Source organism: Thamnophis elegans, chromosome 13 (genome assembly GCF_009769535.1).
Source record: "Thamnophis elegans isolate rThaEle1 chromosome 13, rThaEle1.pri, whole genome shotgun sequence".
Taxonomy (NCBI): Eukaryota; Metazoa; Chordata; class Lepidosauria; order Squamata; family Colubridae; genus Thamnophis; species Thamnophis elegans.
In genome coordinates, this window is record NC_045553.1 from 36,321,170 (window position 1) to 36,336,275 (window position 15,106).

At 44.5% G+C, this 15,106-nt stretch overlaps 1 protein-coding gene across 1 annotated transcript in view; it reads right to left on the reverse strand.

Moving 5' to 3' along the window:
* Positions 1 to 9,719: 9,719 nt before the first annotated feature.
* ROBO3 (roundabout guidance receptor 3) overlaps positions 9,720 to 15,106 on the reverse strand; it is a 90,220-nt gene continuing 84,833 nt past the window's right edge. The window contains exons 24-26 of the mRNA XM_032229557.1: positions 14,684 to 14,863; positions 11,844 to 11,998; positions 9,720 to 10,235 (exon numbers count right to left, since the gene is read on the reverse strand). Of these exons, the coding sequence (XP_032085448.1) occupies positions 10,224 to 10,235; positions 11,844 to 11,998; positions 14,684 to 14,863 (347 nt within the window). The 3' untranslated portion in view covers positions 9,720 to 10,223. The remainder of the gene's footprint in view (positions 10,236 to 11,843; positions 11,999 to 14,683; positions 14,864 to 15,106) is intronic.

Genomic DNA, 15,106 nt, shown 5'->3' on the forward strand with positions numbered 1-15,106 from the left:
CCAAAAAAATAGACAACGTATAGAAAATGAAGATGCTAAAGTGTTTCCAGATAACAACCCAGACTGAACAATTGTTGATAAGACAAAAGTCTAGATGGTAAATGTGTGTGGGTGCCTGGGAACAGCAGAATAGAAAATGCTGGGGGTCAGGGATGTTAGGTAGCCAGGAGAAATTTTATCCTTAACACTGGTGCTGATTGCTGTTTTTAGGAATCAACCATATTGGGTGCCCCAAGAAGAAAATTCCCAATACTGGGATCTGGGATGGGAGTGGCAGAACTTTTTCACGTGAACAAACACAAGGACAGATGCCAGGACAAGATTCAGGGTGGAATTTATGCAGTGGTGGATTTCAAAATTTTTTAGAACCTCTTCTGTAGGTGTGGCCTGCTTTGTGGGAGGGGCTTGCCAGCCATGTGACCGGGTGAGAGTGGCTTGCTGGCCATGTGACCAGGTGGGCATGGCCAACTTGTAAAATGTGGTGAAACTCACTTAACAACGCTCTTGTCTAGGAACCAAAATGTTGGCTCAGAAACTCTGGCTTTTGAAACATGCAAATCTTAAAGCTGTCAAGTTACCAGACCCCTGCACCCCTAACCCTTTAGAAAAAAAAAAACCCCAGGGTGTTCAAACTTGACAGCTTTAAGACTTGTGGACTTCAACTCCCAGAATTCTTCCTCTCGCTCTTCATCTTGATGATGTGCGGACGGGCGGGGGGAGGGAGCTGGAACCGGTTCTAAATGGCACGGTAGATTTGTGGAACCTCTTCTATAGAAGAGGTTAGAACTGGCAGGAACCCACCCCTAAACTTATGCTTAAAAATGGTGCTGGTTTCTGTTTATGATCATTGTGCATATGGAGTGCTTGTGCAAGAAATTTTTTGATGCCAGGATCAGGGACACAGGAAGCCAGGAGGCCAAACTTTTTTTTCAACCAGAATGCAAAGATGGATGAAGGGACACAATTTGTGGTGGAATTTCCTGCTTTCAAATGGTGCCGGTTGCTCTTTTAAAAAAATCAAGGCTATTGGGTGGATGGGGAAGAAAATTCCTGATGCTGGTGTCGGAGACGCGGGAGGCCAGGAGGCCAAACCTTTTTTGAATCTGAATGCAGAAAACAGATGCCCTGTCAAGATTCAAAGACCAGCAAATAAAAGCAGGATGACTGTGGCAAAAGAAATCAAAGATAACTCCAATTGCTTTGGGTGCAATTCGAAAATATCTGGAGCAATGCCATTTGCCTTGACCATCATCAGTATTGACCATCATCAACATTGACCATCAAGTACAAAAGGCAGCTTTGCTTGGAATAGCTTACATCCGGACACAATGCCTTTAATACCATCCAACAATGTTTGTCAAAAGTCAAACCCATTCTAAATATCTAATGAACGACATGATGAATAATAAAGATTTAGTTTTCTGTAGGTTTGCCTGCCAAGTTTTCAGAATTATCATTCCCCCCTCTCTCTCATCTTGCTGATGGCCACAAACTGGAGAATCAAAGATAGAGAACTCTAACTAGTTGAATAAGGGAGAGAGCCACCACTGAATGGAAGAGAACTACTATAGATGTGATGGCAAACCTATGGCACGCATGCCACAGGTGGCACATGGAGCCATATTGTTAAGCCCTCGACTTACGTCCGGGCGGCCAGCAACAGCCAAGCCGCGCCTGATTGGTTAAGACGCGGCTTGTCTACACGCGGGCCGCTAGGGGCGCTCCTCTTGGCCTCCCTGCTTGACAGCTCTGCATAAATAGCTGTCAAGCAGAGAAGGTGCTGAACTGCTTCTGTACATAGTTAGCCGTGCTGTTGTTAATAAAGAGCTGTCAGTTTACCTCAGACTGCCTTCGGCCTCGTCCTTCGTCCGGATTTCTAAACATATTTGCCAGCCCTTGGCAGCCCTCAGCTCGGATGCACAAAGGTGTGCCAGCTGGTTTTCAGCCTTCTGGAGGGCCGGGGAAGGCCATTTTCGCCCTCCCCAGGCTTAAGGAAAGCCTCAGGAGTCTAGAGAGGGTGAAAAACAGGCCCAATTTCTGGTTTGGGCCTGTTTTTCACCTTCACTAGGCTCCGGAGCAGAGGTGGGTTCCTACCAGTTCACACCTATTCGGTAGAACCAGTTCGTCAAATCTACCAAACCGGTTAGAAGAGATTCCACCAGTGGACCCGGAAAGCAGGCCACACCTACAGAAGAGGTTCCAAAATTTTTTGAAACCCACTACTGCCACACACACAGAGACAGAGAGACAGAGAGAAAGAGAGAGAGAGACTGACACAGAGAGAGAGAAAGAGAAAGAAAGGAAGAAAGAAAGAAACAAAGAAAGAAATAAAAAAGAAAGAAAAAGAGTGAGAGAGAGATGAAAGAAAAAAAAGAAAAAAGGGACAGAGAGACAAAAGGAAGGAAAGAGAGAGAGAGAGAGAGAGAGAGAAAGAAAGAAAGAAAGAAAGAAAGAAAGAAAGAAAGAAAGAAAACACAAGCCACTCCCACAAAGAAGGCCACATCCACAGAGTAGGTTCCAAATTTTTTTGAAACCCATCACTGCTCCGGAGGCTTTCCTGAAGCCTAGGGAGGGTGAAAACGGCCCTACCGGCAAACCAGAAGTTCGTTCCACCCCCCCCCCCCCCGGCCCCACATGGGGGTTGCTCGTGTATGTGTGGTGCAGAGGCCGCTTGTGCATGCGCAGGTAGGGTTGTTTGCACATATTCAGGTGGGTGGGCACATGTGTGTGTGTGAGATATCGTGCGCTTGCACAGTTTTGGCACATCTTTAAAAAAAGGTTAGCCATCACTGAAGTATAGAAATATGCAGCTTCTTGTGCAGTGTGCATGGTTTTTGTGTCCTTAATTACCTAGCTGTACAAAGGATGGTTAAAATTTGACCACCATTAGGTGTCATGTTCCATGAAAAGCCAAGAGGAATAGGGTGGAACCTTTCAAGATTAACAAACTGTATAGGCAGGGACAGATTTGAAAAGATGCTCCCAGATTCCTTTTGATTTTGGGCTATTATAGACTTCCCTACATCAAGCAGGTTAGAGTGAAGCATGAACCAACCAATCTGTAATGAGGTTGAGGTTGAGGTTCATTTTATTTATATGCCGCCCTATTCCCAGCGGGACTCATGGCGGCGCACAAACCCAAGGAGGGGAAGGGAAACATAAAAACTACAACAAAAAGTACAGGGCATTTAAAAACAACCAACAGCCACACGATTCGAGAGGGGAAGGGAACTCATCGACCCCAGGCCTGCCAACACAGCCAGGTTTTAACGGCTTTTCGGAAGGCCTGGAGAGAGGTGAGGGTCCGAATCTCTGCGGGGAGCTCGTTCCAAAGGGCCGGAGCCGCCACAAAGAAGGCCCTCCCCCGGATAGTGGCCAGATGACATTGGCTAGTAGACGGAACCCGGAGGATGCCTAATCTGTGTGATCTAATGGGTCTTTGGGAGGTAATTGGCAGCAGGCGGGCTCTCAAGTACCCAGGTCCAATACCATGAAGGGCTTTATAAGTGACGACATAATGCTATGTATGAATAATCTTCAGAGACGGGGAAGAGCCACAGCTAGGGAAATGGTTGGATAAGAGGTTGCTTAGCCCTACAGCAGAAATGTGGATGTGGCAAACATCTCAGAAGAGACCTTCCCTCGTTTCCCTAGAGTGTAAAAGATAAATGGGGAAAAGTTTCAGACTTGCAAGGCTCTATTAATTAAACTTGCTCTAGAGAAGAATTGGATGGTGTGATGGCTCAGCAGGTAAGAACTGGACTTGTCGGCCAGCAGCCCAGGTTCATTGTGTGATAGGGGTGAGCATCCATTGTCACCTAGCTCCTGCCCACCAAGCAGTTGAAAAGCATGCAAATGCAAGTAGATAAATAGGTACCACTTCCTCTCCTCTCCCCTCCCCTCACTTTTCCATTCCTTCTTTCCTTCTCTTCCTTTCCCTTTCCTTCTTTTAGGATTAGTTCATCTGGACACGTTTCTTGCCTTGTCTACTTTGTAGGGCTAAGTTTGGATCAAGATGTGGTCAACCGTTTTCTAGAAACAGGAAACAAAAGCTTTGGGAAAGATACTCAATGCAAGTATCTATATCCGTTTACCATCCTAAGCCTTGTTTAGTTTAGTTTAGTTTAGTTTAGTTTTATTGGTCTTGTATGCCGCCCACTCCCGAAGGACTCCGGGCGGCTTACACTAAACAAGGGAAGGGGGATAAAAAAACAAAACAACACTTTAAAATACACAACAGTCACAGTTTCCGTGGGGCTGGATATTTCGAAAGCCCCCCGGCCTGCTGGAGCAGCCAGGACTTAACGGCTTTGCGGAAGGCCGGGAGGGTAGTAAGGGTCCGGATCTCCACGGGGAGGTCGTTCCAGAGGGCTGGAGCTGCAACAGAGAAGGCTCTCCCCCGGGGAGTCGCCAGCTGACATTGGCTGGCAGATGGAATCCGGAGAAGACCTAACCTGTGAGATCTAATCGGTCTATGGGAGGTAATCGGCAGGAGGCGGTCTCTCAGGTACCCAGGTCCGATGCCATGTAGGGCTTTATAGGTAACGACCAGCACCTTGAAGCGGGTCCGGAGACTAATGGGTAGCCAGTGCAGCTCGCGGAGGATAGGTGTGACGTGGGTGTACCTAGGTGCACCCACAATTGCTCGCGCGGCTGCGTTCTGGACCAGCTGAAGTCTTCGAACACTCTTCAAGGGCAGCCCCATGTAGAGCGCAACTATCATTCCACGCTTCCAATCCACTCCTGTCTTTGCTTAGGAAATGCACTTTTGGGCAAACCTCGGAAGAGGAGCTCTTAAACAGCTGCTTCTTGGTACAGTTGAGATTCAGAGTCATATAAGGGGAAGCTCTACATGGCCTTTTGCCAGGCATCCTACACAGCTCGGCTATATTTGTGGCCCTTTCTGGTTTAATCAGGGAACTCCAGGGGGGTTTCCTGCCAAAGAGGGGTTAAGTAAACATAGACAGCTGCTAGGCAGGGAGCCTGGAAACCCAAACCTTTTGTGTTTGTTAAGTGTGGCTGAGGCCCCATTTCCTTCAATATATTACATAAACATCCCTTCCATCTCGGAACAGAAGCCTCATATGGTCCACAGTGATGAGTTTAGCATCTGCAGCAGGAAGATCTATGAGCTCAGGAGATTTGACTGCAACTTTGGGAACAGCTGCCATGAAAGTGGATGAAGTCACTGACTTCTTTTGTTGAATCAGCTCGGTGGAATCAGAAGCTGGTTTGGGCTGGAAGCTTGGTCCAGCCCAGGTTGGCAGGACAATTGGAAATTGTGTCTCTGGCTGGTACAAGGCATGATTTATATGAATGGCTGATTGCAGTGAAGTGACAAGGCACTCCCATGAGTCCCATTGCATTCATGTAGATTCTGAACACATGTATCTGGAAGAATGGGGAACAGGGTTGAGCAGCAAATGAGGAGAAGCTTAACAACCTAACAGTAACAGAGATGGAAGGGACCTTGGAGGTCATCTGGTCCAACCACTCTGCTCACACAGGAGACCTATATTAGGGATTCGAACCGCAAAATTGCCGACCATTCTGATTGACAAGCTCAGCGTCTTAGCCAATGAGCCACCTAACCAGAAACGGAGGGTCAGCCGGAATATTTTTAATTGCATGGATAAATGGATAAACGCTTTCTATTAGGAATGAGCACAACCCCTATGACTATCCTGTTCGTGAACATTCCTAGCTTTGCATATTGTAATTTAGATGGTTAGAGACACTGAGCTTGTCAGCTGGAAAACTGATAGCCTGCGTTCGAGTTCCGAATGCTGTGTTGCGGGGTGAGCTCCTGTTCCTCACCCCAGCTCCTGCCCATGTAGCAGTTTGAAAGCATGCAAATGCAAGTAGATAAATAGGTACCACTTTGGTGGGAAGGTAACAGTGTTCTTTGTGCCTTTGGCATACAGCCGTGCTGGCCACCTGACCACGGAGAATGTCTTCAGACAATGCTGGCTCCCTCAGCTAAGAAACAGAGATGAGAACCATGCAACACAACTGGACTTTTATTCTGGAATTCTGGAAACAATAGCAAGTACTGTTTGTGACCCTCCCCTTGTTTTTTTTCTTTAGCTTTGGACTTTTATCTCGTCTTATACTTAATTCCCACAGGACTGTCTTAAGTCTGTTTACCCATGTGGTATGGCTGTATTATTATTATTATCATCACAACAACAGAATTGTATCACAGCGGCCAGTTGTTTTGCAGGATTTGGCATTGATTACTAGTCGGGCCCCACCCAGGGGCCTATGACATCGTAACGTATTTTCGTAATATGCGTGCAGATCCAAGCAGTGCGGCTTTTTGCATTTGACTGATGGTGATTTTGTCAATTTTTAACTGTTTTAAATGTAATTCCAGTGCTTTTGGAATAGCACCCAGTGTGCCAATTACCACTGGAATTACCACTGCTGGTTTGTGCCATAGTCGTTGAATTTCGATTTTTAAGTCCTGGTATTTTGCGATTTTTTCATGTTCCTTCTCGGCGACCCTGCTATCACCTGGTATTGCGATGTCTATGATTGTGACCTTATTTTTCTCAACCAGTGTGATGTCTGGTGTATTATGCGCCAGTATTTTGTCCGTTTGTATACGGAAATCCCACAAGATCTTGACCATCTGATTTTCGGTGACTTTTTCAGGCTGATGTTCCCACCAGTTTGTTGCTGTTTTAATATCATAATTTTTGCACAAATTCCAATGGATCATCATCATCATCATCATCATCATCATCATCATCATCATCATTATGCTTCTCATCTTCTCTACTATCTTCTTTTATTGGCATGATGATGATGATGATGATGATGATGATGACGATTCTGTTATTTTGCAAGTACATTGAGACCTTCTGCACCAGAAACAAATTCCTTGTGCGTCTAATTACACTTAGACAAATGCAACTATATTCCATTCTGTTCTATTCTAATTCCTATTCCTGTTCCAAACTGAATTGCTCGAATTGAATTGCAGATTTGTTTTGTTCTAAATGGTGCTTGTTCTTCAGCTGGGCAGCCCTGCCCCTACGATGTTGCAGTACTGTGGCTCTTCCCATCTCCTGAAGCTCATCAGAGTAAGCCTTGATGCAAAGGAAACAAACTCATAAATCCTACTGAATGAGCTTGTCTTCTACTCCTGCTTTATGGCCCAGTTGCAACAGACTTCTTTGAAGGCATGCCAGAATAACTTGAAGAGGAATGGATTGCAGGGAAGAAGTTCAAGGCTCAATTTGATTTCCCACCAGCCAAAATGAAAGAGGCAATCCTTGTTTATTTACCCCTAGGTAGATATGTATTCTGAAAGAGCGCGCTAGAAATTGTTTTGTGGGGCTAGTTGGCAAACGATCCTCACTTTTGCAGGCCATAAACCTCATCTTCCTGGGAAAGCAGTCAGACAGTTTCTTGAACAAAATTTCTCCTTGATTTACAGACTATAAGCTCATTCATCACTAAGAGCAGAAGGATGAGGGGGGTGGGGATGGTCGTGTATTCCCACCAGGAGGATAAATTGAAAATATTACTTCCCTGAACAAATCATTCCCAACTTTAAAAAAAAAAATAGCCCAGCTCTCTGCCATCTTGCACAGCAATTTGTGTGTGCTGACTCTGAGATACACCTGGGAAAGGTAGACTGGGGTAATGGGCACTGCAATTTACATTAATAGCACACCACAGTGGGCAAGTAGAAGACCCTGTCCCAGATACCTACTCAGTTTGACACCCAAGGATGTTCTTACTTGGCAATTTCAAATCATTTTAATTGATCACATCCCTTCAAAGAAAACAGAAGCAGAACATAGGCTTAGGCTGCCTATGGGACCCAAAGTCATGAAGATGCCAATCAATCAATCAACCCAGGGGTGGGATTCAAATAATTTAACAACCAGTTCTCTGCCATAATGACCAGCTGGGTAGGCATAGCCTGGTGGTCATGTGACAATATGGCTGTGGCCAACTCACGTCGATGGGCGCTTCGCCTTAGCTGTTACAATGTAATAAGGGTTAACCGGAGAGGCAGTTTCTGTAAGCAGGGCAATAAAGATGAGGCTAGAAACAACCCCAGAATTTTTACTTCCTGCCTTCCTTACAGGATTAGCCCTGTAAAGTGGGGAAAAAATAAAATAAGATTTCCTCCAACAACCAGTTCTCCGAACTGCTTAGAAAGTTACCAACCAGTTCTCCCGAATAGGTGCGAAGCGGCTGAATCCCATCACTGAATCAATCAATCCGAATAGAGCGGGAAGTGACTGTGGAGGTCCTCTAGTCCAGTGTTTCTCAACCTTCGCTGGGTGGGGAATTCTGGGAGTTGAAGTCCAGACATCTTCAAGTTGCCAAGGTTGAGAAACACTGCTCTAGTCCAACCCCCTGCTCAAGCAGGGGACCCTATACCATTTCAGACAGGTGGCTATTCAGTCTTGTCTTAAAAACTTCCAGTGATGAAGCACCTACAACTTCTGAAGGCAGGCTGTTCTAGTGGTTAATTGTCCTCACTGAAGTTTCTCCTTAATTCCAGGTTGCTTCTCCCCTTGATTCGTTTCCATTCATTGTTTCTTGTCTTGCTTTTTGCTGTTTTGGAAAATAGGTTGGACACCCCTGCCCTTTAGAGCAGGGATGTCTATCCTGGCAACTTTAAGACCTGTGGATTTCAACACCAAGAATTCCCAAGCCAGCATGTTAAAGTTGCCAAGGTTGGAGACCTTTACTTTAGAGTAAAATAAAGAATTGAATTGAATTGAATTGAATTTATTGCATTTATATGCCGCCCTTTTCCCCGAAGGGGACTCAGGGTGGCTCACAATCCAAGTCAGGGAAGGGGATACAGATAAGGGATAAAAAAGACGAAAGAACAATATACAATTTAAAAGCACACAACAACCATACCATTCGAGGGGGGGGGGGCAAAAGCTCTTTAGCCCCAGGCCTGTCGGAACAGCCAGGTTTTAAGGGCTTTGCGGAAGGCCTGGAGGGTGGTGAGGGTTCGAATCTCCACGGGGAGCTCGTTCCAGAGGGTCGGAGCAGCCACAGAGAAGGCCCTCCTCTGGGTAGTCGCCAGTCGGCATTGGCCGGCGGATGGAATTCGGAGGAGGCCTAATCTGTGGGATCTGATCGGTCTATTGGAGGTAATTGGCAGCAGGCGGTCTCTCAAGTACCCAGGTAAGTAAAGTAAAATAAAGTAAAATAAAGTTTGTGAATAGTCATGTATGGCTTTATTTCCCTAGCTCTTCTCTTGGGGGTCTCTCGGATCTTGCCGCTTGGCTGACCCTGGGCACTGATTTTACTTTCTAATGTGCTGTCTTCAATTTGGTTCAACTCGGAAGCCCTTTTGGCCAGCTAAACTACAGAAATGATCTTGTGTCAGGAGTAGCTGCTTAAGGAGTTGAGGTGTTTTGTTCAGCCATCAGGCAATAGGCTTGCTTGAGGCTTAGTGCATTGCTTGAACTCAACCAGTTGCGAGGCTCGTAAACCACAGTTTATAGCTTCATGATGTAGCCAAGACAAGATTGACCTCATCCTTCTGTTTCATATTTCTGGCCCTCAGAAAGTTGCTGCAACTTTGTGCAATTCGATAAAGCAAAAACGCTGCAGTTTCTGGTAATTCCCTTTTGGAAAGGGAGGTGGAACAGGCAAACTACCTGTGTTACAATATCCATGAGGATGCATCACCAGGGGAGGGGGGAAAAAAAGCACAGATTGCTCAGCAAGACTCAGGTTAACAAATAGCTTTATTGGCCATTTTACAAAAGGATTCATTAGCTACCAAAGAAATCCCCACGGAGCCCTGCTTTATGGCAGGCAGGGCGAAGCACCTGGGCAGCATCTGATTATGTGCTTGATGTGATGGGCTCTTTCAGGGCCCAACAGGAGCTGAATGTCTGCAGATCCACTTCATTTTTCTGCCTCGTCTCCCACTTCTTACCCACCACTGCTAGTGGCGCCAATCTCCCCATCTCGAAAAATGCCCCAGCCTCTTCCCAAACAGGCCCACCGAGGCTCAAGGCTTGAATGTCTCTTTGTCTCCATTTATAAATACAGTTTCCTTGCCTCTCAGGGACCGTCAACCTCCAGGAAAACAAACCTATTTACATGGAGCCAGGCCGAACTGCTCCTTTGGAAGGATCATAAATTAGATGCACAGAAAACCACCAGGCCCCAAGTCTACAGATGTCAAACTCATAACCTTGCTTTGCTCATGCCAATGGCGTTTGGTTTCATCTTTTCTCCTGAAAATGCAAGAAGAGAACACATCAGTATGCTTGTTCCTGTCGTTTGTTTGCCTTTCTGTATTGCATCATCCAGGTTAAAAAAAAAAGGGGCTCATTTATCTCCTTCTCAGAGCCCATCACCCCAGGCTGCTTAGAATACAGATGGGCCACCTGTAGATCACACATCTGGACCCATGCCCACTTTTCTCACTGCCTGGTTGAGCCGCATCTTGGCTAGTTGCCAGTAACTGACCCCGTCTGGTATTTCCTAGCAGTTTATGGGGAGCACTTAGATTATTGGCATCGCAAAGCTAAGAGCAACAGCAAACTAGCAATCATCGGTGATTTCTGAAGAAGGAAGAAGGAACTAAGGGAGAGAGAAGCAGCTCTAGTCTATTTTGATGTGCATGAATGCAGATTATTACCAACCTGTAAATGTTTTGGCTCACACATACCTCCAAGGTTTTAAGTGTTATTTCATTCCCAATGATTTGCCAATTCCCTGCTTAACTTATCTATTTTTTTTCTAAACCCACTTTGATTATTGTCTCTAAAAGTCAACCTGCCTATGATTGGACTCCCTACTGCAACTACTACAGAGTTGAAGGAGATCTGAATCAAGTCTCTAGCATAATAAGGACATGATTCAGAGGTGGGTTCCTACCAGTTCGCACCTATTCGGTAGAACCGGTTCATCAAATCTACCGAACCGGTTAGAAGAGGTTCCACCAGTGGACCCGGAAAGCAGGCCACACCTACAGAAGATTTTTGAAACCCTAACATTTTTGAAACCCACCACTGCCCCCCTATACACACACAGACTGACACAGAGAGAGAGAGAAAGAGAAAGAAAGGAAGAAAGAAAGAAAGAAAGAAAAAAGAAAGAGTGAGAGAGAGATGAAAGAAAAAAAGAAAAAAGAGGCAGAGAGACAAAAGGAAGGAGAGAGAGAGAGAGAGAGAGAGAGAGAGAGAGAGAGAGAGAGAACACATGGCCGGCAAGCCACTCCCACTAGGTCACATGGCCAACAAGCCACTCCCACAAAGGAGGCCACACCCACAGAGTAGGTTCCAAATTTTTTTGAAACCCACCACTGACATGATTGGAGTTAAAATTTTGCCTGGACAAAGCTCCCTTAGATGCACTGACCTAGGAATCTTATTAAAAACATTATTTACTGTAGGTAGTTTAAGACCTCACATGTTTGCTCATTAATTTGGGGGGGGAAAGATAAATCTTGGTTTATAGACCCGGCTGATCTATTTAATACAACACTCAAAATATAATGCTTTGTTTTATCTTAAACATGGCATACAATTTAGTAGGTTGTACACTGCAGGCACTGTGAGCTAATCTAATGCTTGGTTTGTCTGCTCCATATCCAATGAGCAATCCAGAAGAGTCCAAGCAGAACAAATAGTTAATACTCTTCCCAGATTCTGTGGTTCTAATACACGTCAGGATACACCTCCTTTTTAGTTGTTCTTGAGATCTTGATGGCGCTATCAGCTTTGTGTGACAGCCAGCCAACCTTTCTCAGCCCATCCCAAGCAAGGGTTTTGAACCTTTCCTTCAATCATGCAAAAGAAGAGGGGAAATGGGGGCAGCAGGGAGCCCTGTGCAGTCACCTCATTGCGATCCCCTGTTGTCCGGCTGCGTCCTGATCCATGGCCTCTGGATGCCGTGGAACCCCTGGAAGAAGAGCTTCCTGTTGTAGAGCAATTGCTTGACATCTGGCTCCGGGAGAGAAAGCTGGGCTTGTTGTAGGGAATAATTTCTTCTTCTGCCAAGAGACACCCAACAAGAGAGTTTAAAACAAACCAGAAAAAAGCAACAGTTTCTCTAGCAATGCACACCACAGGTGTTTTGCAGTCTACACAGTTGTGGAAATAAGGATGGGATAAAAATAAGAATAATCACCCCCTCTTCCATCAATCATCCTTTTCTAGGTAAGTAGATGTTTGTGAGCACACTCAAAATCATGAAATAACAGCTGTTGATTCATTTCAAGTCCTTGAATGAACATCACCCATACCTGTGTGATCATTTCAAATTGCCTCTAATTCCTGCTCTTCAAAAAAACCTACTTAAGAAGCAACTTCCAAGCATCTATCTTGGCAAAAATTCAGTCCAGAGAACAGGAAAATTCTGGGCTCAGTACAGCAAGCAAAGGGTCCTTGTCAGCTGCATAATTCAACAAAGTGGCATTACAAATAAAAGTTGTGGGTCTTGAAAGAGATCGCCTAATCTCCATAATTAGGTTTTGTGGAAGTGCCAAAAAGTAAAGGGGAGTTAGAGGTGAGGAGAGTGATTAATTGTAGAAACCCCTGCTCGTAATGGTCACCTGCATGATCTAGAGTTATGTTGATTCCTCCAGAAATTCTTCACTAGCTTGGATCGTAAGCTGAACTAACACACCTCCTTTCTCTCCAAGTGCCTCTGAAACAGCAACTTATGCACTAAGAACTCTGGGAACTGTAGCTTCATTTGTGGACTTGAATTCTTAATGTATGTACAAACCAGATACCTTAGAAATTATTTCTCAGGCTTCCTGCATTCAGATATATTTCTATATCTCTCTATCTCTATATATCTATATCTAATATCTATCTGTCTGTCTGTCTGTCTGTCTGTCTGTCTCTCTCTCTCTCTCTCTGTCTCTATCTATCATCTATCTATCTATCTATCTATCTATCTATCTATCTATCTATCTATCTATCTATCTATCTATCATCTATCATCTATCTATCATCTATCTATCTTTGTCTATCTGTCTGTCTGTCTGTCTGTCGGTCTGTCTGTCTGTCTGTCTATCTATCTATCTATCTATCTATCTATCTATCTATCTATCTATCTATCTATCTATCTTTGTCTCTGTCTGTCTGTCTTTCTGTCTATCTATCTGTCTGTCTGTCTGTCTGGCTGTGTGTGTATGTATGTATCTATCTATCTATCTATCTATCTATCTATCTATCTATCTATCTATCTATCTATCTATCTATCATCTATCTATCATCTATCTATCTATCTATCTATCTATCATCTATCTATCTTTGTCTGTCTGTCTGTCTGTCTGTCGGTCTGTCGGTCTGTCTGTCTGTCTGTCTGTCTGTCTGTCTGTCTGTCTGTCTGTCTATCTATCTATCTATCTATCTATCTATCTATCTATCTATCTATCTATCATCTATCTATCTTTGTCTCTGTCTGTCTGTCTTTCTGTCTATCTATCTGTCTGTCTGTCTGTCTGGCTGTGTGTGTATGTATGTATGTATGTATGTATCTATCTATCTATCTATCTATCATCTATCTATCTATCTATCTATCTATCTATCTATCTATCATCTATCTATCTATCTATCTATCTATCTATCTATCTATCTATCTATCTATCATCTATCATCTATCTGTCTTTGTCTGTCTGTCTGTCTGTCTGTCTGTCTGTCTGTCTGTCTGTCTGCCTGCCTGCCTGCCTATCAATCTGTCTGTCTGTCTGTCTGTCTGTCTGTCTGTCTGTCTATCTATCTATCTATCTATCTATCTATCTATCTATCTATCTATCTATCTATCTATCATCTGGAGTGGAGGGAGGATTTAAGTATATACATTCACATTTTGTCACACTGCCAAAGCAAAACTGGAAAAACAGGAGGACCATCCATTGCCCAAAGGACCAACAGCAATCTGGTTTGCTGTATATGTCTTTATTATAGGAAGTCCTCGACATACAACTACAATTGAAACCAGAATTTTCATTATTAAGCAAGATGGTGATTTCAGTGAGTCATGCCCAATTTCATGACCTTTTCTGCCACGTTATTAAGCAAATCATGCAGTTGCTAAGTGAATCACATGGTCATTACATAAATCCAGCTTCCCCCACTGCCTTTGCTTGTTGGAAGATAGCTGGGAAGGGCACAAATGACATTCGATCCCGGGGGGGGGGGGCTGCAACCCTCATAAATCCAATGTCAGTTGCTAAGCACCTGGGTTTCTACCACGTGACTGTGGGGATTGGTTGTAGCTCACTTTTTACGTGTTGTAGTAACTTCAAATGGTCGCTAAATGAATGCTTGTAAGGCGAGGAGTACCTGTATTGAAATCTACTGCAAACTGCTTTGAGACTCATTCTGTTGAAAGGTGAAACGTACATCAAATGAGCAGAAGCTCTACATTTTTCAAGTGGGAAAAGCAAGCAGATTTCAATTTTTTTGTATAACAATTCAATTTGCCAAACCCCGTGCTTGACCTTTCTATAGTAACTGCAGCAGAAAAGAACATTTCCAAGATGAAACAACAGGCCCTCCTCCTTGAATTTTCAAGGACCTCCAAAGTAGTCATCTTCCTTCAAAAGCAGAAAGCCTGGAGATGCATGATTATTCATCTCGCTGGCCCGTGACTCCAGATCAATACGCAATCTCGCAATCAATCCACCCGTAGTATGAGAAATGCTTCCTATGACTAACATTACCATCTCGGTGCTGTTGGTAGAGCTGGCCAGCCACTGTGCGATGGGCAACTTTCCTCTCCATGGCTGAGGAACCGTTGAGGTCTTTCTCTAAAGAAGGCTCACAGTTCAGACGTGGGGTGCTGTCTGGAGCAGAGCTGCCGAGTTCTTCTGCAGGTGGTGGCAAAGGTGGTGGCGGCAGATCTGCAAGTAGAACGGAGGATAAAGCATCCACTCTTGCTTTCTACGAAGTCCCTGAAAGGTCTTCAGTCCTCCAATGTATTCAAAAGATTCGTGACCCGTCAAAACCGCGGAGGACAAAATCGCGCTCGATGAAAGCGCGCATTTGACGTCATCACAGCGTGACGAAAAACATTAAAAATTGAAATAAAATTAAAATTAAAGCAAGCCGATTCACATAAAGGTAAGGGTTAGGTTTAGGGTTAG